This window comes from Ochlerotatus camptorhynchus, unplaced genomic scaffold (genome assembly GCF_037179485.1).
Source record: "Ochlerotatus camptorhynchus isolate MF236.1 unplaced genomic scaffold, CSIRO-AGI_Acam_v1.1 ptg000412l, whole genome shotgun sequence".
Classification (NCBI taxonomy): Eukaryota; Metazoa; Arthropoda; class Insecta; order Diptera; family Culicidae; genus Ochlerotatus; species Ochlerotatus camptorhynchus.
In genome coordinates this window covers 828001-846418 of record NW_027040898.1, presented here as the reverse complement: position 1 = coordinate 846418, position 18418 = coordinate 828001, and the positions used below count along the sequence as shown (strand labels likewise).

General features: G+C 42.1%; 1 protein-coding gene across 5 annotated transcripts in view; it reads right to left on the bottom strand.

Annotated features, from left to right (window-relative positions):
- The window catches only part of LOC135710982 (uncharacterized), an 825769-nt gene that overhangs the window by 50467 nt on the left and 756884 nt on the right, over positions 1–18418 (bottom strand). For 3 of the 5 annotated variants that reach the window (XM_065233717.1, XM_065233718.1, XM_065233721.1), the window contains 2 exons: positions 5807–6984; positions 5370–5680 (listed from right to left, as the gene is read on the bottom strand). In XM_065233717.1, coding sequence (XP_065089789.1) covers positions 5370–5680; positions 5807–6984 — 1489 coding nt within the window. Of the gene's footprint in view, positions 1–5369; positions 6985–18418 lie in introns of all 5 variants that reach the window. The other 2 variants (XM_065233715.1, XM_065233716.1) reach the window with 1 other exon arrangement.

Genomic DNA, 18418 nt, shown 5'->3' with positions numbered 1-18418 from the left:
ATGCACTTTTCCACCCAAATTTTACCCCACTAGGAAAACAAAATCCTTGGCTACAATCGGACGGAATTTGTTTCCCGATATTCGCTTTCCTTCACAGGATTTTCGGGACGTTTCCTGGAAAACCACCCAAATCACAGACAAACGGCTCAAAATGTCCGAACGATGGCCTTAAGGAGTGTTTGCGTTCTGGAGGCTGGGAAAAAAAGAAGTCAAACCGTTTTTACCGTTCAAGGATCAACTTGGGTTTGTTGGAGATTTGTTGGTCCGTGGGAACAAACTCGTCGTGCCGAGTAAATTGAAGGCAAGGATGCTTGATATCGCCCATGAAGGACACCCGGGAGAGTTTATTATGAAACGTCGTCTTCGTGATCGTGTTTGATGGCCGGGTATGGACAATGAGGCTGTGACTCGAGTGAAGACCTGTGATGGCTGTCGTTTGGTAGGATTACCTAGCAGACCCAAACCAATGAGTCGCCGTCCGCTACCATCTGGTCCATGGATCGACACCGCGATAGATTTCCTCGGCCCATTGCCTTGTGGTTCGTACCTGTTGGTAATTATCGACTATTATAGTCGTTATAAAGAAGTGGAAGTAATGTCCAAAATAACGGCCAAAGAGACAATAAGCAGGCTTGACAGGATTTTCACTCGCTTGGGATATCCTTGGACTATAACGCTGGACAATGCCAAGCAGTTTGTCAGCACGGAGCTAGAGACATACAGCAAACTACACGGAATCACTTTGAATCATTCGACGCCGTATTGGCCACAAGAAAACGGCCTCGTCGAACGTCAAAACAGATCTCTCGTGAAACGACTTCAGATCAGCGCTGCGCTTGGTAGAGATTGGAAACAGGACTTGCATGATTACCTAATCATGTACTATACAACGCCCCACTCGACTACTGGTAAAACACCAACCGAGCTTATGTATGGACACACGATTCGTTCGAAGCTACCTACGATCGGAGACATCGAGACAGCCCCACAGAACACAGAATTCCGTGATCGAGACCAAGAATCGAAGGGAAAAGGGAAGGGGGCAGAAGATACCCGTCGTCGAGCTAGAAGATCTTCTATCGATTCGGGTGATACTGTTCTGATGCAGAATTTAACGCCAAGTAACAAGCTTTCCACGACCTTCAACCCAAAGCAGTATACAGTTATCTCACGATCAGGCCCTCGTGTAACAGTTGAAGACCCTCAGAACGGAAAATCTTATGACAGGAATGTTGCACATCTCAAAAAGGCTGTGGACCTTGAGGCTGAAACCTTGGCTGAGCCAAATGTAGCATCCGATGACAACCATCAAGATCAGGCGCAGTTGCAGGCATCATCAGAAGAAGATTTCTTTGGCTTTGAGTCAGAAGAAGTGACTGAAGCACCAAGACTGACCATATCAAGCCGACAGCGTAGATCAAAGAAGAAACCGGCCCGACTCAACGATTACTACATGTAACTTCTTAAATTTAAACAAAGGGAGATGTGGTGCCGAGTGCGGCCCTGTTTTATGGTTCCTAATAAAAAGAGTATAAATGTAAAATGATTGATTAGTAAAGTACGGGCCTGGGTGAGTAAAGAGCGGGCAGTGAAGGTACGCAAGGAGTGTAGTGAAAACGTCGAGAATAAACACTTTGTAAAGCGTATGTAAATTGAAGTCCCTTTATTATTTATCACAACATCTCGATTATTACAAAACCAATGGATAAATGGCGTACTAACGTGTTGTTTACACCTTAAAGCAGTATTTTACTGCATGAAAATAAAAATAAATGTAAAAATGTTCCTATTTTGTAAGTTTTGCAAGTAAGGCATGATGACGAGCTAATGCGTGGAAAGTGAACTGTTTTGAAAACACATTGAAACTCAATTGTTTTGAAGTTTTTTCAATAAAACACCCATGCAAATTGAAGAAAAAGAGTTTTTTATGATAGTAAAGTGATCTTTGAAAATAAAAACCCGAATTTATCCACCTATGGTGTGATCAGACCCTTCTTACTTATTCAAGTTTATTTATTTTATTGTCATTATCAGTGACCAAGCCCCCACCCCCGTGTCATCCAGTGACGCTACGCCACTGCCTGGGGGTACCCGGAATATATCCGGGTGTAGTCTATTTGGTGAGGCTACCAATCACCTTATCATCGTATTTTAATGTGATTTAATGGGTTTTAATTCAATTCATATTCAAGCAACTTCCCCGGGGTACCCGGAACATGTCCAAGTGTGTCCAATGTGGTCTGGAACACTTAACACGACTTGAATTGATCTTATTTTTGAATTCTGTAGTAATTTGATGCGACACGATGGTTTTGATACGTTTTCCGTTAAATCCAGCGTGAAGGCCCATATTCACCGGAGCTTATTCCGGCCATATCTCCGGAACCGGTTCACCGATTCCAAAACCGTTCAATAACGTTCAATGGGACCCCAAGACCTATCATTTGGCGCCGAGTTTGTTCAAATCGGTTGAGCGGTTGCTGAGAAACGTGAGCGCATTCATTTCGTTACATACACACACACATACACACATACATACGTACACACACACACACACACACACACACACACACACACACACACAGACATGTTCCGATCTCGTCGAGCTGAGTCGAATGGTATATGACACTCGGCCCTCCGGGCCTCGGATCGATAGTCGGTTTTTCAAGTGATATCTATACCCTTCTTTGTAAGAAGGGTAAAAATTAGCGAAGATTGACTAAACTAGCGATTGAAAAAATAGGTCCAACCATCATCAGTTTTTGGATAGGTCCAACCAGAATCAACTACCCTACCATCATATCACCGAGGAAATATAAACAGACATATAAATTGACCGTCATCTCATTTCGAGCATAAATACGGTTATGACGGTCATTCCTCTTCCAAATTCACAGATGAGGCGATAACTGTGATGTATCAAGGAAAAAGTCTTATCCTGCGTTATACAATCGTATCATAACCAATAATTATTATTGTAAGAATTCATATGTGCATGAACACATACTACCTGCAGTCACGAATGCTTATTCATGGATAGAGGGTTTGCATCTATTCATTTTTTCGGAAACCGTGACGCTTGAGCTCCAAGAATAAGGCTGCTGACCGCATTTCGTATCCACATTACCGAAGCCCAAAGTATCAAGGGATCCGTAAAAAGCAAAACCAATAAAAAAATCCTTGCGTAAATAGGAATTCCCCTTTAAATATTGGAATTGAGGCTAGCAATCAAAGCAACCATTGGTATCCATCAACAATGAAAACTTCAAATCATTACTTTGAAGTCCGTTAGGGAACACAATGTATTTTAATAAATGTTCGCTAAAATTAATAGCGAATTCGTTTATTATTCAGTTCCAACCTGGATCGGGTATCAAGATTGGATCTGCTTGTTTTCGGACAAACGTCAGTTTGATCGTTTGCTTTTAAAACCCAGCTCAGGTTGAGGTTTGCACCGACAAAAAGTTCGGTTTCGCACTGATTTGTCGAAGTTCCACCTGTTGGTTGGAGCAATTCAAAAATTTAAGATTTTTCTCTTCACTTTTCACACGAAACGTAATAACGTTGAAAAGATATTTGTTTTGACAGTAACATTCTCGTGAGCTTGTCAATTGTGAATTGTGTCAGTTTTAGATTTATTAAGCATCGTAAACAATGACGCGTACGTAAAGGAGAATTCTCGATGAACATTTCAAATGGTCCTATCTGCTTTGATCGATTCTTTTCATCGACTTTCTTTTTTCATAACCACTACTATGCAAACAGATTTCGCGCTGATTCTACTACATAGTTTGATAAAGGGGGTTCTTATCTAGCGTCCAAATCGTCAAGTACAACAGGGAAAGGTTTTGCAGCTGAGTTATTGACGAAAGAGAAAGTCGATGAAGAGAATCGATCAATGCAGATAGGACCTTTTGAAATGTTTATCTAGAATTGATATTTCCGATGGATCATAAAAAAAAAGTGAAAGTGACTTTAATTTGCATGTTAAGAAATTGAATTTTTGAAGATAAATGGATATTTTTCGACACTGTAACGTAATAGCACCCACATATTTATTTGTTACAAGGAAAATGAAAATCCAACGTTTCCTTCAAAATGTTGCATATGTTCTGAACTCAACTTTTAGCAAGAACAGGAAAATGAGGGAGCATTATTCTGATTTCCCACTTATAAATGACCAACAGAGATGATCAGTGAGATAATGATTTTGCTTCTCTCTCCTTGTCATTTAATCTAACTGTCATGGATGGCTTTTATGAAGACGGTCTAGTGAGGTAGAGGTGTTTCCAAGTGATATGCTAGTTGACCGTCATTTCTGAGATGTGACGGTTATGCGAGGATGACCGTCAAGGTACAATAACCGTTATGATAATGCACAGCACTGCTCTCGCTTCTCACATTCTCATATATTTTTTCAAGCGGCTGAAAAATTCAGGGGAAACCGACGATCCAAGTCATTATATACGTTTCGAGTTAGACTCTTCTGACATGTTTCCCCTGAATTATGTTTCTCTTCTGTGAGCGGTTGAAAATTACGTTCTCTGATATAAACAAAATTGAACCGGTTACACTAGAATTGGATCAGTCATCACCGAGTTAAAGTGAGTAAATATTACGATTTGATTCCACATATTTTCTCAAATCTCCGGAACTGTTTGTCTGATTGGGATAAAATTCAAAAGAGTTCTATGAGAGTTTTCTGCAAAGAAGTCTAAAAACTGATAGTTTTTTTTTATCGATTCGTGAGTCTGTTTCATAGACTTTGAATCGTGAACAAAATTCAAGTTCCATAGAAATATTTTGTTTAATCTGGTTCAAAACATTAGGCGGAGCCTAACAAATCTGGCGACGGCCTGGTCCCCTGCCCACCCTCATAGTTACGACGCTGCATCTGATTCTTGCGATAGTGTATTTTCTTATAAAAAGTTGAATGTTTTCTATAACAGTGCGAGTGTCTATCGTTGAAGTACGTAAAAGGCACAATGTTGCTCACACTAGAAAAAAGAAAATATCTACAACAGAGTAACTTGAAACAACGCGTCCAATAGCAAAAACGACCAAGCAAAATCAATCCCAAGCATCGTGTACCTGCAAATAAAACAATCAAAACATACGAGCCGAGTCGAAAAATTTCTGCACTTTCGTGAACGTGTGGAAACTTATAATGATAACATAAAAAAAGATTGAAAGCGAAGCTAGAAGTTGAAAAAGTTTCGAATCAAGTCTACCAATAGAACTGAAGGCAAGCGTTATGAAAGTCGATGTGGAGTTGCCGATTCGCGGATGATTCGTAGCGCTTAAATAAAGGACTGGAAGCAAGTGTGTCGAAGTGATGATCACAACCATGCAAGGGACACTACACGTACCTTTGATGATTTTCCTCTGCCCTCCGAACGCCGAAAGCGAGCCTTTCGAGGGCGAATCATCGACCGGATGATGCGGATGATCCCCGTTGGTGATGTACCGTTGGTCAACCCCCGATTCGTAGTACCCGTTATTGCTGACGACCAGCGCATGCTGATCGTCGATGTCCCCGTGGTCTGCCGCAACAACGGACAACGGATCCTTTGAGACGGTGAAGTTTTTGTTCTCCGCCACGGTGGCTACCGAGCTTTCGTCGCTGGTTGAGTTCGTCGTGCCGGTTGTGGTGGTGGTGGTTGTGGTGGTACTTTGTGCGCTAGGGATGGGAAAAAGAGTACGTTCTTCAATAGATTCACAAACGTTAGCACTGGTTGGGGGGCTAGAGAGTGTGTTTCTATTGAAGGTGACGCTCTTCGCAAACTTGCTGTGTCTAGCAACGTACCCTTCAACCGTTTGGGCTCGCATCAGCTTCCTCAGGTCCCGATTAGGAATGCCCTGCCGTTGATCTAGGGCCAGCTTGTCTTCGGACAGCTTTTTGAGAATGCTCTTCAGCTGGCGCCTTTCGGGCGTTTCGTTCGACTCCGGACTGAGGGGAGTGCTGTGGCTGACGGTGGAAGTCGGTGGGGAGGCACTCTTCGAGCGGACTAGACCTATGCCGGAACCTTCGCTCCTACTACGGGACAGCTGCTCGGCGAGGTCATAGCCGGCGTTGCTGCTGTTGGAATCGGTACAATCTAGACTAAGGCTACGGGTTTGCATTGCCGACTCGAGTTCGGCAAGCTTTTGGCGTTCGTTTAATATTTTGAGGCGCTTGACAAACGGAAGGCCGCTATATTCAGGCGAGAGGTCGTCTATGGACATGTAGCTTTTGTAGTTTGTGGGTTCGGTGATCAGTTTGATCGGTTTGGGTTTCATTCGTACACGTGCTGGTGGAGGCGGGGGTTGTTTCTTGCTTACTACTTCACTATCACTGACGCATGCCTTCTCAATGTACGTACTACGGCTGAACACTTTGCTCGGTGGTTGGAACATGGGCTTGCTGGGCTTGGTGATCGGTGGTGCGGACGAGATCGGTGGAGGAGTTGTGGAGACCAGCGAGTTAAGGTTCAAATCCGCCGGGATCGATGACTTGTGACGTGCTCCGGCTTTCTTTGTCTGCTCGAGGATCGGAAAATCATCGTTCATACTGTTGTTCAAACTGGAATAGCTGCCTCCTATGCTAACTACGGTTGCTAACTTAAGCTTGGACCATGGTTTAAGCTGATCGTCGGACCGTTGCAAATGTCCGAGGGATCGTATTTTATCTTTCAACGATTGAGCCGCAGATGGTTTACCGGTCTTGACCGGTCCACTCGTTAGCAGGTGTTGGTTCATATCGGTGGCTTCGGGAATGGCGGGAGTAGGCCGGGGTTCTGCCTTGGATTCTTGCCGCTGCATGCTCTTGAGGCGCTCCTTGAAGGAAACTCGCATCGACCCTCGCCCGTGATGGTGGTGATGACCGGCCGCACCCATTATGTTTAGGATCGGGCTGGGTGGTGCCTTCAGCTGAGTCGGTGACGTCGGGCTCAGGCTCTGGATTAGCGAAGGCGAACTGGATGTCTGGTTCGATGTCACTTGAAGCTACAAGAAAACAGGACAAATCCGGGTGAGATCAAAAGAGAGACGAAAAGAGAATGATATTAATTTCAAGCTTCATTTGTTATTCAGAGCAGAGTTGCTTCGGTACATGGCTATATATTTTAGTTGTTCGCTTGGTTGGTGCTCTAGGTCAGTGAGTATTCTGCTGGCTTTTCATACACATTTACATGGGCCGAAGAAGAATGCTGGGTGACGGGGCAGGATTGGACCAAGACCGGGTGTTTAGTAGAGAGAGAGAGAGAGAGACATAGAGAAAAGTGTTAGAGCAGACAAACCGGGAGGGTAGTCCCCCGGGGAGGCATGGAACACGGATGCTTCGGTATGGGGCAACACAGAGACAGAGAGGGCAGTATTATTCCAGCATGCAGTTGACAGAAACGAGACTATTAGTTAGAAGCGAGGAAGAGAAAGCGCTTTCTTCTGCATTCTTGTTTCTTCTGGTTCGATGCCATAATTGAGTTTTATGCATTAGTAATGGGCCCTGTGTTGCTATACATGTTCTCGCTCACTCAGGGTTGTTTGGAAAGATGCTGGGGGCAGGCACACGAACGAACGTCTTTTGTCAGTGGGAAAGTGCTGAGCGACGCTTTAGTTTTTCCCTCATAGCTAATGATTTTCCGAATGGGTTTATCGGTGCAGAGAGTATCCATTGCACCATAATTGATTTACGTACAGTTTGTTACTCAAGGTACGGAAGAAGTAGAAGATGATACGGAGTGGTGTGAGGTTTTGAATGACTAATTGAAGGGCGGTTTATCACCATCAACGGGAAGATGCAAATTGAAAACGTGATTGGCATAGTTTCATTTTCAAGTTGTTTGTAATTGAATGAATGTCTTTTTTCCTGGTTTACCCGTTTGCATCTGCTTACGTCGTTGGTCACTTGCTCAAAGGAAATTAATTGCACTTTAACGATCTGGCCGGTATATAATGGGTGTCTTTTGGGGCAGTTTGGAAGCTAAAACTGTAAGGCTGAAAAGCAAGGTTGCAAATGCTAATTTCGTATAAAAAATGTTTCATCATGTCGACTTTCGCGAATAAAAGCTCAGGCTAAAAAGCTAACAACACAATCAGGTAGAGGAATGATTCCTCTATCATATGGTATAAGTTCACGAGATGTATCTTTTATTCGCGAGACATCGGAGATTGACGTGTTTGTTTACAAAATCAATTACGCCTATATCTCAAAGTTATCTGGAAATATGGTATTGTAATCTTTGTTGCAGCTCAGAATGTCATCTGAGGATAATTCCTTAAGAAAACAAGGGTCAGATCCAAGCTAATTTCGAGAAGAATACCAAATAAACCAAATTTCCGGGTATAATTGCGAAATGATTCTGAGAAGAGATTCAAGGGAATTCCAGTTTATAGCTTCGAGAAACATTTGTAGAGAATTCCGAGCAAAATTCCAAGTGATTTTTAAAAATATTCGTAGCAGAGCTCGTAGATACATTTGTTCTGAATTTCAATTTTTTTTCAAGGGTGATTTCACTATGGATGTGAATTTTAAACAGAATTATGGATGAAATTTTCAGAGAATTTTTGGGACAATCATAAAAAATCGGAAAAAAAAATCTTATGGCGAATTAAGATAAAACATAAAAGCAGTGCTGCGTGATCTGAGGATTATCTTGACTGATGATTGATTATTCATTGATTAGTTCATTTCCAATCATTGTGAATAATTATTAAATTATTTGAGAAATTTGATTCATATTAATGATTAATCACTAAAATATTATGATAAGTGATTATGATTAATCATTAATCTTTACCATTAATCAATAATCATGATTACTTTATGACTAATCACTAACGCTCTGGTTAACATCACGTAAATTACATGCATGTGATCCTGTTTTCAGCCATATCCAGCAAAGCTTAAAAATAAATTTTAATATAGAGATGTCTGGACGCACTGTTTATTTTACTGCAGTGCTCCTAGCGGTCGGATCTCGAATATTTTGACAGCAGTTCGTTTTGAAATGTTTCCTCTTTTAGTGCTGAAAAGTAGGTCACGATTCATTTTGTTTAAAAGAAGTTATGCTTGATGGAAGCCACAAATCGAAAATTGTTTTCGACAACCACTTGGAAAATCCGTAATTCCGAAATTCCGTAATGGAACTAAGGATCGGAAGCTGCAACCCAGGGCTGTCGGATTATGATATCGCCAAGAATTTCAATGCCACCCAAAGCACCGTCAGAAAGATTCGTCAGCGAGAAGGATTTCGATCTTTTCGGGCCAGTAAGCAACCAAACAGGATACTGAAGCAGAATCTATTGACCAAAAAACGTTCCCGGAAGTTGTACAATGAGGTTCTTATAAAGTACAAATGATGCATCCTCATGGACGACGAAACGTACGTGAAGATGGATTATGGGCAGCTTCCCGGTCTAAAGCAAAAGTTCAAAGCTAGTTCAAATTCGTTTTTGCCGATAAATTTGCAAGACAGCTTATGATCTGGCAAGGTATTTGCAGTTGCGGACAAAAAACCCAGGTTTTCGTGACACTATGGACTATGGATTCCAAAATGTACAAGCCTGAAAAAACGTATTCTTCCATACATGGACCTGTAAAGTGTTGGCCTGATTTGGCAAGCTGCTACTACATTCTGATGATTGGAGGGAAGCTGATTTACTGAACATTCTCAAAATATGAAAATAGGGGCAAGCTTTATTTGGTGGAAAACCTGCAACATTCTGATGATAGGAGAAGCAAGCTATATTGAAAATGTCTGGTGGAAAATGGAAAAAGGAAATTTGCACTAATCAGAAGATTGGAGAAGCAATTTTTATTGAACATTAACGGTGGAAAATTTGCATTGTTCTGGTCAGTTGAAATTTTATGGGGGCAAGTTTGTATTGAAAATTTCTGGTATGACAATCTGCTGCATGGAGGGGCAAGCTGAATTGAAAAGTCCTGACGTAAAAATTACACAGTTCTGATGGATGAAGGGGCAAGTTTTATTGAACATTTCTGGTAGAAAAACTACAACGTTTTGGTGAATGGACGGAAAACTTAAACTTGAATTCCGAGAAGAACCTCAAGGGTATTGAATTCTGAGGACCGTTCTAATAGAAAAGATTTCTGGGGATGATTCCATGAAAATTCTGCGAATAATTTCTAGTGAATCCTGCAGCTAGTTCTAAGATAATTTCGAAAAGAATACCGAAAGAATCAAATTCTGAATGTTGGCGAAAATGTCAAGGAAATTCCGAGGGTAATTTCAAGCTCATTTTGGGAAAAATTCCTTGAGAATACAGAGGAATTTCTTCTGAAATTTTAGAGGAATTTCAGTTCCAAGGTGTTCTGAGAAAAAAAAAGTTCCAAATTATTCCGAAAAGAACCTCAAGGCTGTTGAATTCCTAGGACAGTTCTAAAATATTTCTGGGGAGAATTTAAAGAAAATTCTGCGGATAATTTCTAGTGCATCTTGCAGATAGTTTCAAGATAATTTCGAGAAGAATTCTGAGAAAATAAAATTTTGAGTGAAATTTCAAAGGGATTTTAAGGAAAATTTCAAGTGAATTCCGAGGATAATTTCTAGAAACGGGGAAGAATTTCTGAAGAAATTTCAGTTTTAAGGTTTTCTGAGAAAAAATCATGAGGAGTTCTAAATATAATTCCAGTGGACTTCTGAGAAGAATTTCAAAAGAGCTATTGGGAGAGTACTAGATAATCCGAGAAGAACCTCAAGGATATTGAATTCATAGGACAGTTCCAAAGGATTTCTGGGAAGTATTCCAAGAAAATTTAGCGGGTAATTTCTAGTGAATCCTGTAGATAGTTCCAATATAATTCCGAAAAGAATACCGAGAAAATTAAATTTTGATAGAAATTCCAAAGGGATTTTGAATAAAATGACAAAGGAGTACCAATAATTTCTAGCTTATTCCGGAAATAATTTCTGGATAATTCTGAGGAAATTCTTCTGAAACTCTAAGGGAATTTCAGTTCCAAGGTGTGCTGAGTAAAAGTCAAGAAGAGTTCTAAAAATAATTCCAGACGACTTCTGAAAAGAATTTTAAAAGAGTTCACAGAGTTCTAAAAACTTCGAAAAGAACCTTAAGGAATTCTGAGGATGGACTTTCTTCGCAACTGTACAAATGAAGTAATGAAATTGGGTTGGGATACCAAAATTAATTAAGTGGAATTAAATGGAAGATAACCCTTTTTAGCTTTGAGTGGGTTGGTTTATTTCCTTTTAATTCCGTTATAATTGCTTATCTTTTGACAGATACGCGTATTTCGTCTACTACTTGCAGACTTCATCAGTGTCAAGTACTCCAACCCACTCAAAGCTCTTCATAAAGGGATTCCGTTAAGAGGTTCGACAAATTTAAAGGATTTTTCCTTTTTAGCTGTTTTATTTTTATTAACTGTTCAAAGTTTAAAGACAGCTTTTGGATTCCCTATTTGAAAAGAGGGTATTAGGTTGCCATTAAACCCTGGTCGATTGTTGTCTCACTAAAAAATCGTGTAAAAATCTTCTCTGAAAATTTCAAGTCATTTGTTACCGAGGTTGCAATAAATTCGGGTTTGTCCTTTATATCATCTTTAAAACATGTTGAATGTTCGGTATCATTTTCTGTCACCCCGACTGGCGATACTTTAGGACAGGGTTGTCATGCTCAATCCTTCACACATGTCGTCTTTCCGTTAACAATCCTGTACTCGCTTGCCAAATAGTTTTGTGCGCTTTTATTCCAATTGATACATATTTTTTAAACCTTTGTTATAATCCTTGGCATTCAGGTCAAAATTTGAAAAAAATTAAAACTCCAATTTTCGGTCAAGTTTAACGTACTCGCAACGGTAATAGTAAAGTGTAACTACAACAGCATATAAGGGCTTAAAAAACCTTGACATAGTCAAAAATAAACTGAACGATGCCTTCAAAATATACATTAAACATACTGCACAAAATTTCAGAGAGGTAACTGAATAAAAGATGATACCAGTACCTTATAGAATATATATTTTGTTTGGTTTATATTTTTAACCTGTAAAGAAAAGCACTCGTCTTCTTCACCCGTTGTAAATGTATCGATCTCACATGATCCTACTACTAAACACCAAACGTTCACTTTGTGCTTCCAAAACGTACGAGGCCTCCGTACCAAAACAAACAACTTGTTTCTGGCCTTGTCCAATAGTGATTATGACGTCATTTCTTTCACGGAAACTTGGCTTAGCAATGATAACCGAAACTCGGAACTCACTCACAACTACACAATTTATCGCTGTGATAGGAATGCAAACACCAGCTGTTTCTGCGTGGAGGTGGGGAGTATTGATTGGTGTGATAAATGGGTTGCAGAGCACGTCTGTTAGTGTTGTTGAATGTGAACAACTAGAGCAAATCATCGTTCGGATTACGTTGCCGAATTTCGAGTTGTTTGTTTGCGTTATTTAGCTCCCACCAAACAGTGCCACGAATCTGTACGAACAACATTCTGCTTGTGTACAAAATCTACTCGATCTTGCCCGTGATCACGGTCATGTATTGGTTTTAGGTGATTACAATCTCCCGCACTTGTGTTGGATGCACGATGAAGATATCAACTCTTTATTGCCGGTAAATGCTTCGTCTGAGCAAGAGATAGCCCTAATAGAGTCCGTTGTAGGCTGATTTGACGAACGTAAATGGGAGGCTTCTCGATCTGGCTTTCATCAATGAGGATAAGTGTGTTGAGGTACTTGAACCACCGTTGCCATTGCTGAAAATTGATCATCATCACAAGCCCTTCGTGTTGAAATTTGAAACCACCAGAAAGTGCGATATGATGAATGCATCGGACCCCTTCAACTTTAATTTCAACTAATGTGATTTCGCATCGCTTAACGCATTAATTTCGGCCGTTCATTGGGATGGGTGCCTTAATGGGTGCCACATCAACGAAGCTGATTTTCAACTTTTATCAACGAGTGTTCTCAATTGTTCGGGATGTAGTACCGATGAAGCAAAGACGCCGGTTTTTCGGGAGAAGACAGCCTTGGTGGAACAACGAGCTGCAGCATCTACGTAGTCGTCTTCGCAAGGCCAGGAAACGTTATTTTCGTTCGAAGGACGAACAGCACAAAGCTGAGCTGCATGTAGTGGAGAGCGATTATAACTCTTTGCTTGCGCGATGCTTCAGCAGCTACATTCATCGCACGGAAGAAAACATCAAAAACCGATCCTAAATCGTTTTGGTCGTTCATGAGAAGTCCGAAGCAAACGGATGCAATTCCTCAGCATGTTTAACGAGTTTACGACCGAAACCCCGTTTGATTCGGCAAATTTGTTCTCGTCATTCTTTTGGGGTGTGCTAAGTAATAACCGATCACCTCCGTCTGAAGTGTACTTGGACAGTTTGCCTCGGTATGATTTGAACGTAGCGCTTCTCGACTTTTCTCCGGAAATTGTGCTGAGCAAACTCCAAGCAATAGACGAATCCTAAGGTGCCGGACCAGATCGTCTTTCACCACTGTTTATCAAGAACTGCGCCGTTTCGCTTTCCGTTCCCGCCACAATTCTTTTTAATCGTTCCATGGCGGAAGGCGTTTTTCCGAGTGCTTGGAAAACTGCTGCCATTACTCCCATACATAAAGCTGGTAGTATCCATTACGCAGAGAACTACCGTGGCATATCAATTTTGAGCTTTTTTTTTTTTTCCTTTATTATAGAGATTTTTAGCCATAGGCTAGTTCATCTCTTACAATTTTGAGCTGCTTGCCGAAGATTTTTGAAAGTCTCGTCTTCGATTCGTTTTATCCACACGTTCATCATATTATTTCCGAATTCCAGCACGGATTCGTGAAAAAACGCTCTACCACTACCAACCTGATGGCATATGTTTCCTCGTTGGTCAACGCACTGGAAATGAGACAACAAATCGATGTCATCTATATCGACTTCTCTGAAGTGTTTGATAGAGTGCCGCATTCTTTGGCGGTGGACAAATTGGACAGAATGGGCCTACCCGCCTGGTTGACTCGCTGGATATTTTCCTACCTATCTGAGTGCAGTGTCTACGTTTGCCTCGATGGAACGAGCTCTGACCCATTCGATATCACATCTGGTGTGCCTCAAGGAAGCCATTTGGGCCCACTTCTTTTTGTGCTATTCGTCAACGATCTTTGCGAAACGATTAAATCTCCGATTGCTGTGCCATACAAGCTGACATCGACGCGTTACTACACTGGTGCAGGTTAAACGGAATGGATGTAAATGCCCGAAAATGTAATGTAATTTTTTCTAAATATCGAACAAGGATGCCGACCATTTTCCATTATAGAATGTTGACAACTAGTATCGACAGAGTAAGCACTGTTAAAGATCTGGGTGTGCTACTTGACAGTAAGCTGAGGTTTACCCAACACATAGCTGCAACGACCGCCAAGGCGTACGTAGTGCTTGGATTCATCAAACGAAACACGCAGCAGTTTGAAGACATTCATTGCTTGAAAAGTCTCTACTGCGCGCTGGTACGCAGCATACTTGAATATGGAGTGCTGGTGTGGGCGCCATACCATGTCGTTCAGATTAACCGGATCGAGCGTATTCAAAGGAACTTTCTTCGATTTGCACTTCGTTTACTTCCGTGGAATGATCCGGTTCGATTACCACCCTACGAGCATCGCTGCGCCTTGATACATCTACCGACCTTGGCTAGTAGGAGGTTCCTGTTACAGCGGCTTTTTATATTCGACCTTCTGAAGAGCAACGTAGAGTGCTCAGTACTGCTGAGAAATATAAATGTAAACATTCCGGCCAGAATGATCCGGCGTGCAGATTTTCTACGTCTTCCTGTGCACCGCACTCTTTATGGACAGAACCATCCGTTTGATGTTTGTTGTCGTCGTTTAAATGAAGTATTTGTCCTTTTTTATTTTAATATATCTAAGACAATGTTTAGAAATAGGATTAGTAACTAGTAAAATAAAAAAAAAATAATAAAAAAAAAATAAAACTAAAAAAGCATGACGCAAAACATTATTACAACATTTTTCTATCAAAATATTAATCGAACTGTAACGTTAACTTTCAAGAAATCTTAGAAACTTTTAAAACTATTTTCAATGTTATTCTGGATTTTCAAAGCCAATTATACTCAAAAACATTATGCTGCCGTACTTTTCGGGTAATCCAAGTTGTCCGATTCCTACACACTTAATCTAGCTCGGTAAAATCTCCAACAGCCGATTACCTCGGCATATACTTTTGTTGATATCTCTGCAAAATATCTGTTTGTTAGCTGACATATCAGCAAAATCTTATTTGTTAGCTGAGTCTCGGCAATTGTTTTACTGAATCTCAGCAAAATAAATTGCAGAACTGTTCGGCTGTTGGAATTTCGGCGAAAAAAAATGTGTATAGGGTTCAGAAATTGGAAGAAAGCGACCGAGTTGCTGTACAAACACAATGGCTCATTCCTAGTTGAGCATTCAGTCGGTTAACAACGTCCCGGTTTCAGTTGCGCGGCATCTAGTTTTTTTCGGTGTTTTTTCCGCCCGAGCGGTTTTTTTTCACCCCCCATTGGGTGCCCCAAGTGACCAGTGTCCAACAGAGGAAGTGGAATTCCATCGGTCGAGCCCCTTGGAGTTACCATCCATCTTTAATTCATCCCGGTAATCCATCACCGAAGTTAACGGCGTCGTCAAGTCCATCATTTTTTCACGCCGTCGCGTGGGTGTGCAAGTGATAGTGAAGCGTGTCGTATCATCATCTTGCTGACCCACCAACACCAACCATCACCACCGGATAGCAGCGTGGACCAACACCAACGCACCACGTGATAGCAGCGTTTCCACACACACGCTTTGTGCCGGTGTAGTTAAGTAGCGAATAAGTTTTATTTATTGCCCCTTTGTTTTAGTTTCCCCCTTTCTCCCATCCCACGCAAATATTTTCTTCTTCTTCTTCTTCTTCTTCTTTTTCTCTTGTCCCTGTGTGTTCCCTGTGTGTAGTTGTTTTGTATCTATTGCGGTGGCAGTTGCCCCGCAATGGATGGTAATAGCACAGTCAAACAGACGTAACTCTTTGAAAAAGTTTTTCTAGAAAACTTAGTATCTCAAAACATAGAGCCTCAGTAGCGACATCTTTCAGGCTTCTCGCGGAAAACAAGCTTGCTCGATAACTCGCAAACAATATTGCATAAAAGTTCTATAGAATGCATAGAAACGTCAAAGTGATCCGATGCCAGCGCTGCGGCGAGTAGTTCGCGGAACTGATAATATTCAAATCAACCGTTAAATGTGTGAACGAAGATACACAATGAAGAGTTACGTCTGTTTGTCTGTGGTAATAGTGATGGCGGGGGGAATACTCTTCCTGCCCTTCCCACTGAAGACGAACTGTCCGACGTGGAAACGACAGCCACGGTGAAGAAGTACACCGGAACCATCCCGAAGCGGCCCAGGCGAAAACGAGCACCGGAGCCCGTACCGCCTACCCCATCTCCTCCTACCCCGCCTAATCCATCGCCACCAACACCACCAGCACCGTCACCCCCCGCACCACCAAACCCGTTTCCCCCTACCCCACCTAATCCCTCTCCCCCCACACCGCCAAAACCGTCTCCCCCTACTCCGCCTAACCCCGCCAAGAAAACAAAAACTGCCCCCCGCCATAAGTCATACCCAGACGCCTCGACAGGCCCATGGGTTGTTTTTTTCCGACCCAAACAAAAACCGCTTAACGTTAACCAGATCGAAAAAGATCTATTCAAACGTTTCTCGTCAGTGACCGACATTTTGAAGGTGAGGCCAGACAAACTGCGCGTCACTGTTGGTAACCGCAAGCAGGCGAATGAGATCGTTGCCTGCGAGCTTTTTACGTTAGAGTACCGCGTTTACATTCCCAGTCGTGACGTGGAAATCGAAGGAGTGGTCACCGAAGCGAGTTTGACCTGCGATGACTTCTTGAAGAGGGGGGTTGGTGTCTTCAAGAACCCCGTTCTTCCAGAAGTCAAGATTCTTGACTGCACCCAAATGCAGTCAGCATCCCTCGACGGGACAAAAAAAATCTATTCGCTGACTGACTCGTTTCGAGTGACTTTCTCCGGATCGACTCTGCCAGATTACGTCCGAATTGGGAGGGTTCGACTTCCTGTGCGGTTGTTTATACCAAGGGTGATGAACTGCACCAAGTGCAAACAATTAGGCCACACCGCCGCCTTCTGCGGCAACAAGCCACGATGCGATCAGTGCGGCGAGAAGCATGCGGAGGGTGCTTGTGGTGCTCCTCCTAAATGTGTTTATTGTTTGGCACCTCCGCATCCTCTCGCAGATTGTCCGAAGTATAAACAGCAAGGAAAAAAACTTGAACGGTCTCTGAAGGCGCGCTCTCAGCGTTCCTTTGCGGAGATCTTGAAGACTTTCAATCCTCCTCCCAAAATCACTCCGGAAAAAGAAAACAATAATCCGTTCAATCTTCTCCCAGTTGACGAGGACAACTCTGACTCAGAGGGCAATGACGGAAGTCCTTTTGTTTTCAAAGGTCCTTCAAGGAAGCGATCCAAGAATGACTCGCAGAAAACTAAAAAAAACTGACTCCCAAGCCCCCTTGGATAAATCAAGAGGTCACGGAAATAAACCGAAACCCAATCCACCGGGTTTTAAGCCTGTCGATTATGACAAAGAATTTCCGGGGCTTCCGGGAACATCTAAAACCCCAGATGTCCCAGTTTCGCAACCAGAACAGCAGAACGCCATGTTCACGGTTTCTGGAATTGTGGACAGCATTCTCGATCTGTTCAACATCACTGACCCTCTTCGGAGCATCATTAACATGATGCTTCCAATCGTGAAACCTTTTCTGAAGCAATTTGCTTCCAAGTGGCCCCTCCTTGCTTCATTCGTATCCTTCGATGGATAATTTTCCAAAAAATGATACGGTATCTCTCCTTCAATAGAATTGTAGAAGCATTTTACCAAAACTAGACATATTCAAATTTTTACTGCATAACATACACTGTGATGCGTTTGCTCTCTGCGAAACATGGCTCTCTCCAGATGTTAACCTTTCTCTTCACGACTACAACATTATCCGTCTAGATCGTGCAGATTCGTACGGTGGGGTGCTCCTAGGGGTCAACAAACAACACTCATTCTACAGAATCGACCTTCCTCCAGTGTCAGGTATTGAAATTGTCGCATGTCAGGTGAATATTAGAGGTAAAACCTTCAGTATTCCTCGTTATACATCCCTCCGAGAACGGCTGTTTCTCGGCGAGCGCTATCTGACATCTGCTCAGTGCTACCTGAGCCGCGGTTGATCTTAGGGGATTTTAATTCCCACGGTACAGGCTGGGGAGAGCTGTACGATGACAACCGCTCAACCATCATCTATGACCTATGCGACGATTTCAATATGACCATTCTAAACACCGGTGAAGTAACTCGAATAGCCAAACCTCCAGCAAGAGAGAG